General features: G+C 37.5%; 1 protein-coding gene across 3 annotated transcripts in view; it reads right to left on the reverse strand.

The window, feature by feature from the left end:
* Positions 1-20,318, reverse strand: part of FARSB (phenylalanyl-tRNA synthetase subunit beta) — a 246,874-nt gene that overhangs the window by 32,025 nt on the left and 194,531 nt on the right. For all 3 annotated transcript variants that reach the window (XM_055290774.2, XM_063645731.1, XM_063645732.1), the window contains 3 exons: positions 20,085-20,165; positions 16,028-16,120; positions 10,642-10,759 (listed from right to left, as the gene is read on the reverse strand). In XM_055290774.2, the coding sequence (XP_055146749.1) occupies positions 10,642-10,759; positions 16,028-16,120; positions 20,085-20,165 (292 nt within the window). The remainder of the gene's footprint in view (positions 1-10,641; positions 10,760-16,027; positions 16,121-20,084; positions 20,166-20,318) is intronic.

Genomic DNA, 20,318 nt, shown 5'->3' on the forward strand with positions numbered 1-20,318 from the left:
TCTAGATATCCAAGTAAAACATGAATATTTTAAGACACTGTACACTAATATTAATATAAAAGTAAGCACATAAATGGAGTAAAAGGAAAACTAAACTGTTAATCTGTGGTATCGATTATCTGGCACATGCTAGGTATTAACTATCTGTCAATTTATCTATAATCTTATTTAATTCTCAAGACAACCATGCAAGGTAAGTATTATTATTCCTATAAAACAGATGGAGAAACAAAGCTCAGAACGATTAAGTAACTTACCCAAAGTCAAACTAATTGGCTGGAGCTAATACAATTAATTATATTGCTAGTAAGTTACAAAACCAGGATTTGACCAGAATTGACTGACTCTAAAACCCATGCTCTTTCCACTATAGGGTACACCCAAAAAGATTTAAATGAAAACAAACAATATAAGGGCAAACTTATGTATGGCTATATATCCACTTAATATGGTCAAAGATGTGCATTGTTGAGGTCAGGCGCGGTGGCTCACGCCTGTAATCCCAGCACTTTGGGAGGCCATGGCGGGCGGATCACGAGGTCAGGAGATCGAGACCATCCTGGCTAACATTGTGAAACTCTGTCTCTACTAAAAATACAAAAAAAATTGGCCAGGCATGGTGGCGGGCGCCTGTAGTCCCAGCTACTCAGGAGGCTGAGGCAGGAGAATAGCGTGAACCCAGGAGGCAGAGTTTGCAGTGAGCCGAGATCGCGCCACTGCACTCCAGCCTGGGCAACAGAGTGAGACTCCATTTAAAAAAAAAAAAAAAAAAAAGATGTGCATTGTTGAAATGTTTTTTATATGATAAACAGATGTTTTAATTTCCAAAGTTTTTGTGATACTTAAGAATTCCATTTAAGTAACTGAAATAAATTATTTTTAAGAGTCAGTGAAGTTTCTAGCCATGAACAGTATTGTTACTTATGGAAAGTATATTCTGGGTTGAACTTCAGACTGAACAGATACAAAGAAATAACTGTCCTTGCCATTTAACATTTCTCAGTACACACTATATTCAAGGCGCTCTATTCTAGATATTCTTTGATGATAGAGGTCAAAGCCAGTACAAGACATCTACAACCTAAACCCTCAGCAATTCTTTGTTTCTTTGAGACAGGGTCTCGCTCCAGTAGCCCAGGCTGGAGTGCAGCAGCATGATCTTGGCTCATTGCAGCCTTCACTTCCCAGGCTCAGGTGATCCTCCCAACTCAGCCTCCCAAGTAGCTGGGAGTACAAGCACACATCACCATGCCCACTGATTTTTTTTTTTTTTTTGTATTTTTAGTAGAGACAGGGTTTTACCATGTTGCCCAGGCTGGTCTCGAACTCCTGGGCTCAGGCAATCTGCCTGCCTCAGCCTCCCAAAGTGCTAAGACTATAGGCATGAGCCACCACGCCAGATCTCAATAATTATTTTCTGAGTAAATGCCTAAAGCCTAAAAAGAAGATAAGCACACACAAACAGCTATTAAACAGGGCCAGGAGCAGACAGTGGGCCATATCTACGCCAGCTGAGGTAAGCGAGTAGCATACCACTGTCACCTCCATCATTTCCATTTTTAAAGATAAAGAAATTTGGTATCTAAAAGCTGTAAGTCGACATTAAAATCAGACAGGCACAAAACCTCACTAAACCAACCATATTCATAAACTAAAATGAAGAGCCTGATTCCACTGTAGGAATACAAACTTACTCTCTCTCTCTCTCTCTCTCTCTCTCTGTGTGTGTCTCCCTTTCTTTCATTCTCTCCCTCTGAAAGGAAAAAAATGAAATGAAACAGAACTAAATTATCCCTTTCATACTACTGACTTGCTTCTGGGTATTTTTGCCATGTGGTACCCATTTGTTGGTGTGGATGTCACATGCTTCCACTTTAACACACAGGCACGTATTGAAACAACTTTGGAGTTCCATTTTTGCTGAGAGAAGAGCCCAACAGTAATACTACCATTAAGAGGCAGCTTAGCAACATAAACTGGAAGCTTTATTTTGGTAATCTTTGCCAAATTCCAAGTATTTTTTTCCTGATTTCTAAATTATGTAAAACTTTTGTATTTCTGATATGAGCAGCAACATCTGGATTAAAAATTTAGAATTTTAAAAAACAAATTAAGTAAACTTGTGATGAGAATAATAAAATCACGATTAAAAAATATAGAATTTAGGCCAGCCACAGTGGCTCAGGCCTGTAATCCCAGTACTTTAGAAGGCCGAGGCAGAAGGATCACTTGAGCCCAGGAGTTTCAGACCAGCCTGGGCAACAAAGTCAGACTCCATCTCTTCAAATAAATTATTTTAAAAAATGTAAAGATTAGCCAGGCACAGTGGTGGTGTCATGTGCCTGTAGTCCCAGCTCCTTGGGAGGCTGAAGTGGGAGGATCCCTTGAGCACAGGAGTTCGAGATTGCAGTGACCTATGATCATGACTGAGTGACAGAGTGAGACCCTGCCTCAAAACAAAAACAAAAACAAAAACAAAAGAGAACTTAAAAAATGTTACTCCATTTCATTCAAGAAAGGTTTCAGGATGTTTATAGCATACACATACAATAATGAACTATATATTTTTAGATTTAATTTTGCAATATTTTTAAGAAAAGCCTGATTTCTAGGGCTTTGTATTAAGCCCACCGCAATAATTAGATTAACCTCATTATTTAGGCGCCCCCTCCCAACTCCACACTGATTGGCTGGCTTTTTACATTTCCCAAGGGTTAGTGCTCTCTCTGGACTTACTTCCTCATATCTTGCTAAGATACTCCCTCTACTGTAGCTGAACTGAATCAAAGGAGAAAATAACCACAAACTCATTTCCACCCCTTCCTCCTTGAAATTGCTGGGTATAGTAACATTCCCATTTCCTAGTATGTTGCACTAAGAGACCATACTACAGCATGGAAAGTCCACTAGACTACACACCACAAAATAAGAACTATTTAAAAGTCATGCCAAAGCTGAGGTTTGTTGGAAATGCCTCAGTTCTTTATAACTCAGTTAACAGACTGCTTGTGTCATGCCATCAAACAATTCTGCTTTTTAAATGGGCCTGGCAAGTATGTCAGCCTAAATTATCTATGTATTTCACAGACTTCAAAGTATTGCCTGGAGAGGGCTGATCTAAGCTGCGCAAAGGAGGGGCGGCTAGCTACAATTCTATAAGATGAAAGAATATGCCAAATGATTTTTTAACAGAAAAGAAAAAGGAATGGTACATGATGTCCCCTAGTAAAAGACTATTACATATAACTCAAATTTTTCAAATAGGCTCCTGTTCGGTATAGATCCTCTTCCACCAAAGTACCAATGATTAAAAACTAAGGTGTTTGGTTATGTTATCATACATGGCACAGGCTGGAAAAGAGCAGAGTCTTCCACAGAAACTTTCCACTCCTATTCTCACATTCACCTAAAAGCCCAAAGAAAGATGCTAGGAGAAAGCCTACTGGGAGACCAAAACAGCTTCTAGAATAATCAGAGGCTGATGTGGAGCTTGAGGTTAATAGTCTGGCCAAATTCAGAAAATAAAACAAAGCAACTTGATTTTTAAATCTATTCCATCCAACAAATTTATTTCACATTGGAACCCACAAGACTATAATTTATATTGCAAATTTTATACATTTCCTGAAGAAGTTCAGTGCAGGCCTAAATGATTCACAAATGCAACAAGAATCTTGTGAAGACATAATGCCTCCAAAAATCATATCGAATGTGGGTAAACAGGAACCTTTATACACTCTTGGTAGGATGCTAAGTTTGTAAAAAATCCTTTTATGAAGAGAATTTAACAAATTATCACACATTTAGATGTTTATACCTATGGAATGATCAATTCTAGTTCTAAAAATACCTATTTGTATAAAGGTACAAGGACATTTCTTGCAACAGACATAGTTTAGCAAAAGTTTGGTAAAAATCTAAATATTCATAACAATCTAAGCAAATAAATTATAGTACATTGATATGATGGAAGATTATCCAGCCATTAAAAAGAAATGAAGTTGATAGAATGTGCTCAGAGGAGAAACGAGGTGCAGAACAAGACAGGTAAAGTATATCCCATTTGTATAAACACTAAAAAGTATTTATCCATTATCTATGGCTGTAAATAAAAACATAACATATGCTTGTATAAGCACAGAAAAGGGCCGGCAACTAATTCTAAGAGTAGGACTAAGGAGAAGTTGGATATTTAAAAAAAAAAAAATAAGAAAAGATTACAATTGCTTTTAAATTAAAAATACATATTCATGAAAGGTCTTAAAAACATCACAAATATATTTTCAATTTTTAAAGAAACATAATAAAGCTTAAGAACAATTTTCCTTAAAATGGCCTCCTATATTATAGCACCAAAGTATAGACTTTCCTTTTTAAAATAGTGCTGAAATGCCAAGAAACAAATATAAGGAAAAATCTGTGACCTTCTCAACGCATGAAGGAAAAAGTACGTCCTTGTGGGCTGGCTTTTATTTAGTTAATGTAAACCTGGAATGGATTTTTTACCTATTAAAAAAAAAAAACAATATTCAATGTATGACAGGACACATTATACTCATGTTAGCAGATCTTAACTATGTGGAACCAAATGTACTAAAATAACTTTCTATATTAAAAATGATGTATTTACACAGTTAAGATGCCATCACGTATGCAAATGTGTTACTTCAAAAATTGTTAATGTCAATGCTCCTTACACTCATATTTTTTGAATTATTAATTGGAAATTCTACATGCCAAAAATATAAAATGGTGAAATTAAATTAATCCAGACTGATGACATAAGCTCTCTTCGGAAAACCACATTCCACATGTGGACGCTAGATAATCCTCCATTATTTGAGGGCTCCAGAATTACTGGATAATTTCTCAGAACTGAAGTATTTCACAAGCCCACAGTGAAAATGCTTTTATTGAGTTATTTTTAAGCATAGAGTTACACAAAAACCTTTAAAGATCTGACCGCTGTATTTTTGTAACTTATAAGACAGATACACAAACACCAACATATATATATGATACAAACCAACAGCAAATTGAAAGAACAAACCAAATCATAAAAGAACAGTGAATTAGGTTTGTTCTGTGATGGCGCTGGTGGTCAAGGGAGGAGAAAGGAACAAGAATCTTAAACATACACTGTGACTAAAGTTTAAAAAACAAATTCTGTATTTCTACATCCAAACTAAGCAGGGTAAGAAGAAGTAGATCATTCTCTCATTTAGAAAAGTTTCAGGGAAAATGTGAAATTTTAAAAACTATTTTGTCAGTGATTTGAGGGGTAGAGGAAATGTAGCTTGTACGAGGACCACAGCAATGCTTTAGAGAAAGTTAAGAATGCTCTGAGCAAAAGTGAAGGCTTAGCATGCTTCATAAAGAAAGTGACACTAACTGGAGCCCTATGAATGGTCAAGAGGCTTTAACCTATCCTGTTCCATCTACTATGTTTATTAAAATCCAACATTTTGTAAATGTAGTAGTTATAAACAAAATGCATGGCAATTTGATTTTCAGGGTTCTCCACAGATATATGTCAAATTGACAATTGGATGATTGTATCTTACTAAATCTAAATCACCCTCTTACATTACAAAGCCAAACCAATCTTTCTTTGGCTCTTGTTGCCTTTTACACTTAAACTCACTCAACCCAGTGATATGTTTTCTCTTGCCATTTCAGAGAGATTCTATGTATATATACTGGCAGCTTCAGTGACCATAAAGGAATAAACTGCAATTGCAGAAGTCAATCTGTGTTTAAGAAAAAGCCTGAATATTGGATTTTGCAAAATACAGTTGCTTTTCTGGGCATAAGGATTAGGAATTCACAATTAGGTCCTTTGTTCCCCAGAAGTCATTTTTCTTTTAAACTATTTTGTTTATAGTTTAGTTGTTCCTGACATTTAACAGAAGAAATTAAAATGTTAAGGATTGAAACCAATCACCAACCAATAGCTCACACAGCAGCCTGATATGGCAGCTTCAGTGCTGTCTGCTGACTTCTTTGTTATCAACTGAAAAATTTACCCCACAGCAGAGTCTGCATTCAACTTCTCATTCCAAAAGCATATGCCACTCTGCCCAACAAAATGCATAAATCAGCTGAGTCCCTTGAGTCATGACTAATCTTTTAAAATGTTGCAGCAACTTCATACCTAGAGTCTCAATAAATGCAGTGGTTGGCTCAGCCTCAAAGAACCTGAATGTGTCTGATTTGGAGTGGAAGTCTTAATGCTCAAAAAGTGTGCCTGGCCGGGCGCAGTGGCTCACGCCTGTAATCTCAGCACTTTGGGAGGCCGAAGCGGGCGGATCACGAGGTCAGGAGATCGAGACCATCCTGGTTAACACGGTGAAACCCCGTCTCCAGTAAAAATATGAAAAAAAAAATTAGCTGGGCGCGGTGGCGGGCGCCTGTAGTTCCACCTACTGGGGAGGCTGAGGCAGGAGAATGGCGTGAACCCGGAAGTTGGAGGTTGCAGTGAGCCGAGATTGCGCCACTGCATTCTAGCCTGGGTGACAGAGCGACTGTCTCAAAAAAAAAAAAAGTGTGCCTGACGCAGTCTCTAAACTGGCAGCCTGACGGCCTCATACAACACGGATGGTCAGTCAAAAAAGTCTACATTAGAATAAGAAACTGTCCAACGAGGTCAAGCATGAAAATAGGGCTAGCAGTCTTTCATCTACTCTTATAGGAATACTGGTCACATAAAATGTGTGGGAGGCATATCGAAATCCAGTATGGATTCTATTTTCATTTTGGAAAATATGCTTGCCCACCCCAAATTGATACAAGGCTGGGAATGTTGGGTTTTTCCTTAATATTAGAAAATAAGCTAATGGCAACTGTTGCTCCCTTCTGAGCTACCAAGGGGCAACTGGTACATTCTCTCTGAGCATTATCTGTTAAGAATCTGCTCACAGGTTTGTCTCCGTTAAGACTGGCAACTCTTTCTCTGATATTCTAAAGCAGTCTCTAGCAACGAAAAAGAACTTAAAAATCTTTTCCACCAATGTGCTGTGCTGAATGAGACTGCCTTGCTCATTCTTGCCACTCTAACTCTACTCTTTTGAACCAGTAGTTTAGGTACTGCTCCCACCAATGAATATCTGAGGAATTTTCACATTAACTGGAAAACTATGGTTTAGACTTTTTTCTTCAAAAAAGTTTCATTATTTAGAAGGAAATTGCTAATGTGAATCCAACAGAGAAAAATGGTTACTGGTTTGAGAAACAGTAAAAACATGTTAATTCACTCAAAAAAAGTAGGTGACGAATTACTCAAAAAACAACATTCCTGTTTCCATAAATAAATTCCCACATTCGTCTGTTTTGGTTTTCTTATTCTAAAAATAAAAAATAAAAAAAATAAAAAATAAAAATTAAAAAAAGCAGAACAGAATCAATAAAGTCAAAAGTTAGGATAAGAATTGGCCCCGAGTGCCTCAGCAAGGTGACATTAGCCCTTTAATGGACAGCTAAGGCTTTCAAGTCTTTCTAGTAAAAAATTCCCATAAACCAGGATGCTAAATTATCTGAGCTTAGGAACTGTAAATATCTTAACAACAAGAGCAAACACCAACAGTTCTTATTACGTGGCTAGAACTTTTCAAACTGCAATTTCATTTAATCCTTATAACATATCAATGAAATAAGTGCTATCATTATTCCCACTGTACAGATGAGAAAGCTGAGCCACAGAGAGAATAAACAAATTGTCCGAATTTAAGCAGCTGGTAAAGGCAGAACCATGACTCAAAGCCAAGCACTCTGGCTGCAGAGTCTCTCTATGGAACTGCGGTGCTTTGCTGCCTCCCCTGTTGCCCTCTATGTACAGCAGATGACAAGTAGGGAATCCACATGTACATATTTAGAATACTCCATCAGAAAAGCTCATTTTGTTATGAAATAAAATCCAGGCCTACCTAAACAGAAAATATACTCCAAATAAACTAGAGCAAACCTATGTTTTCAAGACGGTAGACTTACCAAGCACATTTACCTCCCTTCATTTCTCAAATCCCATTGATGATGGAAAACTTTTTAAAAAAAGAATAAAGCAGAATGGTACAAGACAACAGGCAAAAGTAATACCAGAAATGAATTAATGGAGAAAATAGAGCAGTGTAATTATAACAAAAGACAGATATAAAAGGTTTCCTACAGAAATAGGAACTATCCTTCCCAACGAAACAAAGTACTGCAGAAACGCAAATCTAAGATATATGAACAGAGTTTCTGGGATAATCACCTAAGTAATTTGTTCTTTCTTTCTTTCCTCTTTTTTTTTGGGGGGGAGGGGGAGACAGGGTCTTACTCTGTTGCCCAGGCTGGAGTGTAGTTAGTGTAAACATAGCTTACTGTAGACTCAACCTTCTGGGCTCAAAAGATTCTCCCACCTTGGCCTCCCAAAGTGCTGGGATTACAGGCATGAGCCAACACGCCTGGCCACCTAGGTGATTTATTAGAAGATGGCCTACAGCACTAGCACTTAAGAACAGCTCTCTCAATAGGAAGTCATCCCAAGCACAAGCCTTCGGGCCAGAAAGAGAAGCAGAGTACAGTCTACACCTGGGCCTTTCCAACAAACACAAAACAAAAATAGCAAAGGCACCACTACCTAGGACTAAAATACTGTCAAGTGCCCCATCCCTACAACAGCCCCAGCTTCCTCACCCGCACCCTCTGTCTGGTTGTGAGCATGCCCAGCCCCACAGAACCGTGCATGGCCCTCAGGGAGCCCTAGCATTTAGGGAAGAGGCCTACTGCTGAAACAGTATTACAAAACTTTAGAGGAAACCTAGTGTAATTAACCTAACCCTGATTTATAAATGTAACCTTATATTTATAAACATGAACAGATCATCAAGGATCAAAACAATACAAAACTCAAAGAAATAAGATGAATGGAAATAACTCAAGGCTAACAGAAAAATTTGACAATGGAATTATATCAAATTCTCAGTTATCTCTACCAATGGAGTATTTAAGGCACAAGAACACTCAAAACTATTTGCAGCTGGCACTAAACATGTTTTCTGATTTCTATTATAGTAAATTTACCACCTAAAGAAAATTCTACATAGTGATATTAAACATGAACTTTCATTTTCTAAGGATGTGTGACTGAGATCTATACTATGGCTCCAGCTCCAAGTTCAATATTTTATGCAGCCCTGGCCAAATTACCACTTTCTGTCTTAATTTTCCAATCCGTTAAATGGGACAATATTGGGGAACAGATGGAATCCAGCCTTGGCTGGAGAGTTTGCTGTGGATAGTACTAGCTCTGGTCATACCTCTGTAATTCCTAAGATAGGTCGATTTACAGTCAATAGTTGTGACTACTTTGGAAAGTTAAGAATATGTTTATCCTCTTCAGGAGAAATTGAGAATAAGGTCTCTGCTTTTGTCAACTGATTCAAAAGAACACACTCTGAATTCTGCAGAGTCTAGAGTAAGCATCGCTGCATAAACACTGCTAGGAATTGATCTGTTAAATCCAGAAACCAAGGAAACACAGCAATTGAGTCACTTAAGGTATTGCTCACCAAGGGACCAATGCACATTCAGCTTCGAACAGTCAGATTTGTATCAGAGACTGGAGATGTGGAGTTTGAACAAGACTGAATTCCTTGGCAATCAAGTGGAGGTACTTACTAAATACATATTCATTAAATAATCACCAACCACCACATTCCAGTGTTGGACCAAGCAACCCACTGTACTAACAAGTCCAGGGCTTACTCAAAAGTAACAAAAACTGGTAAAACACATTCGCAGTCACTGGTACAATGGTAATGGTGGACAGTCACTGCTAAACTAGAATGACATGATATCAAGTATGTTAAGACAATATGCATATAAATCAACGCCATATAAGAAAATGTTCCACAGTGCTTGTCAAGTTGAGGTTTTAACAGTAATCTTCTTAATTATTAAATTCTTTGTTGAAAAATGCTTTCCATTAAAAGAAATCAGAGACATAGCAACCAAATAGCTGGACCTTAAATTCTGATTCAAATAAATTAATCACAAAAATTAAATTTATAAAACAAAACTGAAGTGGTAGCGCTTATCTTTTAGAAATACATACTAAAGTAGTTGGGTGCCGGTGGCTCACACCTGTAATCCCAGCACTTTGGGAGGCCGAGGCGGGTGGATCACCTGAGGTCAGAAGTTCGAGACCAGCCTGGCCAACATGGTGAAACACCATCTCTACTAAAAACACAAAAATTAGCCGGGTGTGGTGGCACACGCCTTTAATCCCTGCTACTTAGGAGGCTGAGGCACAAGAATCACTTGAACCCAGGAGGCAGAGGTTGCAGTGAGCTGATATCAGGCCACTGCACTCCAGCCTGGGTGAAGAGTGAAACTCTGTCTCCAAAAAAAAAAAAAAAATACATACTAAAGTGTTTGCTGATGAAATGATACAATGTCTATGACTCATATTAAAATAATATGGGAAGTTGGTAGTGGTATAGATGAAAGAAGCCTGTCCATGTGTTGGTAACTGTTGAAGATGGGTGCTGGGTACATGGGGCTAATTATACTATTTTTTCTGCTTTTATGTATAGTTAAGGTTTTCATAATGAAAAAAATGTTTTAAATACACAAATCAAATCAAAGGTGACTTATTCTTACCTGTATTAGAATCTTTTATTACAATGTCGGAGATTTCAAACAGTTTCAGCGGAAGGGGCATCTTACGATTTGCTGCTATGGTCTTCAGGAGGCCAGGAAGAAGGGTAGTGCGTGCCACCTACAGGAAAAGACATGAAATTGCACTGACCAAATAGGACCCAAACAAACATACTTGGTTAAAGACAAAGGCTATGGCAGAAAGACTATGGCTTCATAGGAAGACACCTCTGGAAAATGCATTACCCTAAAATATCCAAGTCACTTTCAATTTTCAATTGCAGGACACTGAAATTGAACTGAAAAGAACTGAAAACATTCTGGCTTCCAAATTTACAAAATGAAAAATCATAAATTTGATTAAAAAATAAATAAGAAACAAATACAACCTAAATATATTTGCTCATATCTAAGGCCTGGCTATTTTATTCATTATCATTCATTATTTCATTTTTTCTTTTTTTGGAGACACAGTCTCACTCTTTTGCACAGGATGGAGTGCAATGGGCACAATCATAGCACACTGCAGCCTCAAATGCCTCAAATAGCTCTAGTGATCTCATGCCTCAGCCTCCCAAGTAGCTGGAACTACAGGTACATACCACTGCACCCAGCTAATTGATTATCATTTTAAAAACTAAAGTTTGCTTTCAAGATTTCAAATGCATGTATGCAAGTTTTCATATCCTGCCTCATTTCACAAAGTAATTGAAATAGACTACAAGAAATACAAATGTTTAAATAGATTAAATATAGGTCAGGCTCAGTGGCTCATGCCTGTAATCCCAAAGCTTTGGGAGGCCGAGGTAGGAGGAACACTTGAGGCTGGTAGTTCAAGACCAGCATGGGCAACATAGCAAAACACCACCTCCACAAATTTAAAAATTAGCTAGGTATGGATACATGCCTTTAGTTTCAGCTACTCGGGAGGCTGAGGTGGAGAACTGCCTGAGCCCAGGAGTTCAAGGTTACAATAAGCTATAATCATACCACTGCTCTCCAGCCTAGGCAACAAGAGAACCTGTCTCTAAACAAATAAATAAATAAAACCATAAATAAATTAAATATGAATTAATCAGAATTAGGACCAGGAAAAATGTAAATGCAATTAAAATATCACAATTTGGAAAACAGAATACAAATATGTAAGCGCTAAAAAATATATACAGCTGCTATGTGTAGGCTGTAACTACAGTTCTAAACTTTTTATTAACTAAAGCGAATGTGAAAGTATGTACAGTCATTTCATTCTTCCTATTCCTAAGAAATACATACCCTGGTACATTAAAAAAAAGCAAAAATTTCCTGCTTTGTCTGTAAAATAAATTTCTCCCTGTAAATTATGCAGAATATATAGCTTCCAACACATGTTACCAGAAGGGTTTTATAAGCAGTGGTGTGACATTATTGTGAGAGTCTGGGCTCTGCAGTCAGACCCCAAGCACTATTATCTTTTCCCCAAGCTACTGCATAACATTCTTAAGCTGGCTTCTATGCTTCCACTCCTGCCACCTTGTGGCCTATTCTCCATACGGAGTGGTCCTTTAAGACAGAAATCAGATCATGCAACTCCCCTGGTCAAAAATCTCCAAGAGGTTTCCATTAAATTTTGAATAAAATCCATGGCCTACCTGGGGCCCTATGTGATGTGCCCTGACTCCCTCTTTACCCTCAACCCCTGCTGCTCCCACAGGCTTACTGCACTCCAGCCACACTGGAGGCCATACTAGTCAGCAAGAAGATTTCCATCCTGGGACCTCCATGCTTACTCTGCTCATACATTCTTCCTCTAGGTTCACATGTGGCTTCCTTCCTTCCTTCAAGTGTCTGCTCAAATGTTCTCTCCTACAGAAGTTTGCCCTGAACACCCAAGCTAAAACACAGACACTCTTAGATCCTGCATAAGTAACCATGAGACCCTAAATGGAATTGCTAGATTGTGTTTTGAATGAAAAAGAGAACGTCTTTCCCATCACACTCACTATACCAATAAGCTGCTACTACCCTTCAACTTGGTGCTTCTTAAATATTATTCATTTTCCCCATTGGAGGGCGAGTGCCCAAACCATTCACAAAAACAAAACTACAATGTTAAAAGTTAAAAGGAAATTTAACTCATTGAAATACAATAAACTACTGTTATAGAAAACTTTTCTTAATTTTATCAGTGTATTTTATAGATATGCCTTATTTGCATATTTAAAAACCTACAGAAATACAAAAAATTAAACCTGAATCTGATCAAGCTTCTATATCCAACTACCAATTTACTGGAAATTTAGGGGCCCATTGGAACATATTCAGCAAAATCCTAAATGTAAGAATTCTATAGGACAAATGACTCAGTTTCTTCAATAAACTGAAAGGAAAGGAAAGACGGAAGGATGAGAGGTGCAACTTTTAGATTAACAGAGACATGAAAAGGATATAAATCAATGTCAATGTATGAACCACATTTGAATCCCAACTCAAATTGTTAAAAAAAAAATTGATGAGAGGCCAGGATGGGCGGATCACAAGGTCAGGAGACCGAGACCATCCTGGCCAACATGGTGAAACCCCATCTCTACCAAAAATACAAAAATTAGCTGGGCGTGGTGGCGCGTGCCTGTAGTCCCACCTACTTGGGAGGCTGATGCAGGAGAATTGCTTGAACCCAGAAGGCGGAGGTTGCAGTGAGCCAAGATTGCAGCACTGCACTCCAGCCTGGCAACAGAGTGAGACTCCATCTCAAAAAAAAAAAAAAAAAAAAAAAAAAAATTGACAATTGGGAAAACTAAAACAATGACTGAATATGTGAGGTGATTAAGGAATATTATTGTTAATTTGGAAGGGGTGTGGTAATATTCTGTAAGTTTATTGTCACTATAATAAAATTTTACATATTTTAGCCAAGTTACATTTTTATCTTGCCCATTCTCTAACAAATTTACTATCAGAAAAGAGCCCAAAGTTAAGAATTATGCAGGAGAAAGAATGGATTTAGACAAGAAACTGAGTTATAGGCCCATGAAGAACTTTACATTTAACTTAACCATAAATATAAACCTCTTAGCCAAATTAGTGATGGTAGGACTCACCTGTTGGTAAAGCAAGGTAAAATATAGAATCTGTTAGGTCAAAAGACAGGTACTCTCTTTGATCTTTAAGGTACTTTATGCAGAAAGATTGATTCTTAAGTGTGCTAAGGCCACAGCTATTTATAGTGACATTTAATGCATTTCTGATTATTTTCCTCCCACTTATATAAAATAGATAAGACAGGATGTAAATCCTGAAGAACATAACAGTCACCACATCTTAAGAAATCTATCAAGCTTCACTAGGGGAATACAAGGTGAAGAGGCAGTTGGGGCGCAAGGGCTGAAAAACTACCTATTGGGTACTATGCTTACTACTGGGTGACAGGTTCAATCACACTCCAAACCTCAACAACATGCAATATACCTTTGTAACAGACCTACACATGTACTAACTGAATCTAATATAAAAGTTGACAAAAGGCCAAGCGAGGTGGCTCACACTTGTCATCCCAGCATTTTGGGAGGCCATGGTGGGTGGATCACTTGAGGCCGGGAGTTCGAGATCAGCCTCGCCAACATGGTAAAACCCCATCTCTATTAAAGTACAAAAATTAGCAAGGTATGGTAGCACACGCCTGTAATCCCAGCTACTCAGGAGGCTGGGGCACAAGAATTGCTTGAACCCAGGAGGCGGAGGTTGCAGTGAGCCAAGATCAGGACACCGCACTTTAGCCTGGGCAAGAGAGCGAAGCTCTGTCTCAAAACATAAATAAAAATAAAATAAAGGTTTTTTAAAAAGTAATCAAGCTAGATAAGTAAAACTGGGAGAAAAAGGTCCATTTGGAATAAACAAAAATCCATTAAGATTTACTGAAAAATCATTCTATGCAAATGAATTTGAATACCTCTTATTAAAAAGAACACCATGGGCAAACTTTAAAAGCAATAGGAAACTAGACCTCAGAAAATAAAATATAACAATTCATTACTACAGTCCTTCCAAAATTAGTATAAGGATTCTTCAAAGTTCTGACCCTAAGTATAGATAAAGAATTCATATACTTGATACATATTACCAGTTAGTTCTTTAATTAGTCTAGCTCTAATCTACAACATTAGTACGTGGTTCTATAGATAAACTTTAGAATTTTTAAATTTAGTTTTAAACACTTTTAGAACTTTTAGAATTCTTTTTAGAACTAACCCAGTCCCTTATTTTTATAGAAGTAAAAACCAAAATCCAAAGAAACTATTTCAAATCAGAATTCAGACATTATTTATAATAGCATTAACCTTCTTTAAAATATAACCTTCCAGTTCTAAGATTCCCCTTGATTCTAGAAGAAGACATGATTTTCTCTAAAATCTAGGTTAAAAAACATACAGACTTGCATATGCAAGAGAAATAGAACAAGAGCTTATTAGTATAAAAGAGAACTATTTAAAGTTATTTACAAGCAAAGATGTTATAATCTTAAAATGCCCTCCCTTTATAGTTAATATCCTAATCTATAACACAAATCACTTAATACTCAATATTAAAGTAGTATCATTCTCATTTAAATATTCCTAATCTCTAAATGAAACTGCCAATAAACTTAGACAATTACAATAAAAGACATAAGCAGCACAGTCAAGAACTGATATAACGGGCAATTTCAAAGTGAATGACTTACGAAGGAACTGGGGACAGTTTCTGATTCATTTATTACAAATGAATGGAAAAGAGATGAAATCTGGCTAGGTGCAGGGGCTCATGCCTGTAATCCCAGCACTTTGGGAGGCTGAGGTCACTTTGCAGATCACTTGAGGTCAGGAGTTCAGGATCAGCCTCGCCAACATGGTGAAACCCCGTCTCTACTAAAAATACAAAAATTAGCCAAGCATCGTGGCACGCACCTGTAATCCCAACTACTTGGGAGGCTGAGGCAGGAGAATCGCTTGAACCCGGGAGGCAGAGGTTGCAGTGAGCCGAGATCGTGCCACTGCACTCCAGCCTGAGCAACAGAGCAAGACTCTGTCCCAAAAAATAAAAATTAAAAAAACAAAACAAAACAGATGAAATCTGAAAATAGTACTAAAAAATCAATTATGAAATGGAAAGTTCAGACAAGACAGATTGGGCTAGATAATACAAAGCAAGTAAGAACCCAGTATGAAATTAATCAAGAAAATACTATTTTTAAAAGTATTAAGAATTTTTGGCAGCAAAGCACATAATAACCAACTATAAACTTACCCAAGAAGATATTATTAAAAAGCTCTAAGATTTCACCATCTCAGGTATAATAACTGAAGAGATTTTTCCTAACTCATGTACTGCCTCTCGGTTTTTACATGAATTCTCACCTACTTAAAATTCTTACCTGAAATTCAGCTGTTTTAGGATTACTTATGTGGACTGCCTTTGTTGCAGAGATATCCACACCAAGTTTATCAGCAATATCTTCTTGGGAGCACTGTGAAGTACATACAAAACAGATTAATATGGAAAAGCAATTAAGTTTAAAATAAAAAGTAATGCTGTAAGTCAACTTCTAAGAGCAATTTATATTCTCTACACATATCAGCAAGTTAAGAATAGGCCTGGTGCGAGCTGAAGTAAATGTAATAATAATAATAATAATAAACAAAAAAGAATAAGCTAACCATAAACACACATCAATCTCAGGCCCATAGCAGATGGAATTTAACATTAATACTTCTTTCACAATGAGTCCTAGCCATCATACAGAGCTAAAGTAAATTTTTCACATGGAGATGGTATAAACTGTACTCGGGCCCTTCCTAAGCTAGTTTCCCATTTACCTTTCCAATCTAATCTCCCATGATGCCCTAGCCATTCCCTAAACCTTATGTTTCCCTACCTTACCTGAAATGCCCTCCCAGCCCCACTTGCTACCATTCCCTAAGGCTGACTTAAATGACCTCTCTTCCATAATAATATTCCTAATGACTCTAGTAAGAAACTTTCTCTCCCTCCTTGGTATTTCATGACTTTCCATTTTGACTACCATTGTAACCCTTGCTAAATCCATACTGACTTGTGGCAGAACAGTAGGACTGACAACAGAATTCAAGTGACTGGAACTCTGCCCAGTATTCTTTTACTGTATCACTTAACTTCTGTGCACATGCCTGAAACTCATAACAAATAAACTGCTGAGTACCCACCAATCGAAGAGAAAGATGCTTGCCACCCTCAGAAACCAGCATTGTAGGCAGAAGTTATGAAATTAAAAACTCACTGACGATTAGATACATCAAGTCTAATAATAAATGATATAATGAGATAATGCAAGTATGGTGCCTGGCACAGAGTAAGCGCTCAAAAAATATCAACAATGATAACTGACAAATCATTACCAAGGATAAATTATTATCATGTGTATTAATGCCACCTTTTTGAAAAAGCATTTAAAACGTAACACAAAAACTGACATACCATCAGATTATTGTACTATTGTCCAATGTTAGGCAATATGGTCCATTATACTGTTCTACAACTAGTTTTCAAAGGCTAGTTGGCCTGTATTTCACTTATTAAAACAAAATGGTACACATCAACTGAAATGGTAAAAAGAATTCATTTCATGTCAATGTCAGTTCTAGTGATTCTTGCCACGCTTTCTTGAGAAAGATCCTGAAGCCACATCCAGGCATAGCAGAAAACAGCTCCTTGATCTGCGACAGCTGCTGAGGTGGAGAATGGTGGCACGCACACTGGGGATAAGCGTTTTCCCCACAGCGTAAAGAAGTTTTACAGCAAGACTTAGGTATAATGTGATTGATTAATTAGGAAATGCAACTGACATGAAGCAATCTATTCTCAAATGAAACTAGTCCTCTCTGTGTAAAAGAAAAACACTCCACAGACACATGGCATGCAGCTGTGTACCTGAGTGACCTTGTATTTTATCATGGCAATGGATAATAAGGGATAGTGACAAGAGGCAATTTAAATTAAGCTACCCTTAAGTGGCAGTAGTTAGTACACAGTAAGAAACTTTTTTTTTGTTTGAGACAGAGTCTCACCCTGTCGCCCACACTGGAGTTCAGTGGTGGAATCTCGGCTTGCTGCAACCTCCACCTCCCAGGTTCAAGCAATTCTCCTGTCTCAGCCTCCCGAGTAGCTGGGATTACAGGCGTGCACCACCACACCCGACTGATTTTTGTATTTTTAGTAGAGATGGGGTTTTGCCATGTTGGCCAGACTGGTCTCGAACTTGTAGCCTCCAGTGATCCGCCCGCCTCGGCCTCCCAAAGTGCTGGGATTACAGGCATGAGCCACCATGCCTGCCAGGAACTTTTTTTAATGTTAATATTTATGTATTTATTTTAATGTGTTAGAAAAATACAACAAGTAAATGAACCTTACAGTTTTTACAGATATTATTCCTATAACAAGGCTGAAGTACATACGCCAACTTAAAAGTGAGCCAATTTAAAAGAAAATATTACAACTACTATGCAGATATAGCAAAAATCAATATGATGAAATGTGAATTATTTACACTTGGAAAGTCAGGGACTAGGTTTCAGAAAAAAAAAATGGCTGTTACTCTTGTGCAAAACTGGATTTAACAACATAGACCATCTTTGCTCAGCGATGCTTAGGCTTGCCTATAAACATCTTTATAAACATCTTTAATGTTGAAACTCCTACAGGAAAATTTAGTACAAATCTGAAACCCTCTAGGAGCTCACTCCTTTCTCTTCCCCCCAGTGATAAACAATGAATGTATTAAAGTGACTTTGGACAGCTGAACAGACTGTTTCTAACATCCCTGGTGTGACAATTCAGTCACAGGCCTTGGATGCAGACAGGGATGGGCGGGAATCCCTGATCCACAGCCATGGCATAGGACAAGTTACTTAAATTAACTGCTGTGAAAGACAGGAATGCCTATTTCACAGGAGTATACTGAGAAGAAATGGAATCATGTACACAAAGCCCTTGGCACAGGGTAAACATTCCCTGCAGAGCAGCCACTAGTCAAGACTCAGCCTCTGTGCTCCTTCGAAGACACGTGAGGCTCCAAGGTCACAAAATCAAACTGGCAATGGATATTGTAATAAGTATAAAGTATAAGTATAAAAAGGATAAAGTAATAAGTAACTTTTCTCAAACTGGCACCACTAATATAAAAGGGCAGGGAAAAATGCATACCCAAGTTTTAACACCAGTTGTTTCTGGGGAGGAAAAGAGGATTCGAAGTGGGGAAGAGAACTGTTATGGTTTAATCTACATAGTTAAAGTATGAGTCCTTTAAAATAAGATGTATTCCTATGACACTCATATCTTTTAAAAAATAAAAATATATTTTTCAATGTTATTTTTGGTACTTCATTTTACGTGAAATCCTGGATGCTCACAACTACAAATGTGTGTATATATGTACACAGATGAATGACATGGCATTACAGACCTAGTGTACACGGTATGAGACCATGGAAAAGCACTGTTCTAGGAGGCCAAAGGTCAGGACCCTGCTCATGATATAATGAGATCATGCAGGTATGGTGGCCTGGAACACAGCAGTTCTCCTGCTGTCCGTGTAAAATGTGCTACGTACTTATCCTCTCTCAGCCTCAGGCTTCCTCATTGGTGCAGTACCTGACATATAATAAATGCTCAACAAATGTTGAATGAGTGACTCCTGAATCAGAAAAATCAAAATATTAAGCAAACTAGAAGTAGAGTCCCTTAAATACTCTAAAAGATTAAGAATTTCAGGGCTAGGGCTAAGTTGCAGGGGAGAAAAAGAAGTAGCTTCCTTTCCCCTCATAGATTAAACATATTTGAATGCTCAAGAACTACATTGTAGGCACTGCAGAAATGCTCAGCAAGAGGGAAAAATGGAACTACAAATTGCATACACATTTTATTCTTTCAAATGGTCAATCTGGTGGGGGAGGGAAATTTCCTTCTGATTTTGTAATAAAAGTCATTTCCTGATTTAGGCCTTTTATGTCAGCTTTTCAACTCAAAGCAAATGTTTGTGAACATGTTCAAAGACAAAGAAATTAATTTAATGTGGAACAGTCCACAAGCCTTTACCCAGGGCGGCATCTAGTGGGCACAGCCATAACCGAATTAAGACCAAATATTCTAACTTAATAAATTTGGTTATGAAATACATTGTGAACTCTCAACACTCACATCAAACTATAAAATACTTTGTCATCTCTCATTTAAGGTATTTTTTTCTAGGCCTTCATTTTCTTTTGTGGCTGTAAAAACAAAAGCTTCAACATTACTTTACCAGGAATTGTATAATCTCAAGTAACAAAGTTATTCTTCCAGAATGTGGAAGTTCTAACAGTCTAGATTTTATAAATTCTTATAAAGAATCATAGAATAAATAATTCAGAGAGTCTAAGTAAACAATCAGCTAGGCAGAAAAAGCATGTAAGACGTACCAGGGCAAAGGTAAGCGCTTCAGTGAAGCCAGCGGCTGCCATGTCATGTCTGAGAAGTTCAGTGAGCTTATTAAGAGGAAACTGAAAAAAAAAAGTATCCACTTGATTTCACCTCAATTATTTCTTGTTTTTTAAAAGGGAGATTTATATAGAACATGTCATTAAAACTGTTTTAAATAAAAATGTTTAAAAGATTAAAAACCTTTTCACCCTTACGAACGTACTGCTAATGCC

Source organism: Symphalangus syndactylus, chromosome 8, assembly GCF_028878055.3.
Source record: "Symphalangus syndactylus isolate Jambi chromosome 8, NHGRI_mSymSyn1-v2.1_pri, whole genome shotgun sequence".
Lineage (NCBI taxonomy): Eukaryota > Metazoa > Chordata > Mammalia > Primates > Hylobatidae > Symphalangus > Symphalangus syndactylus.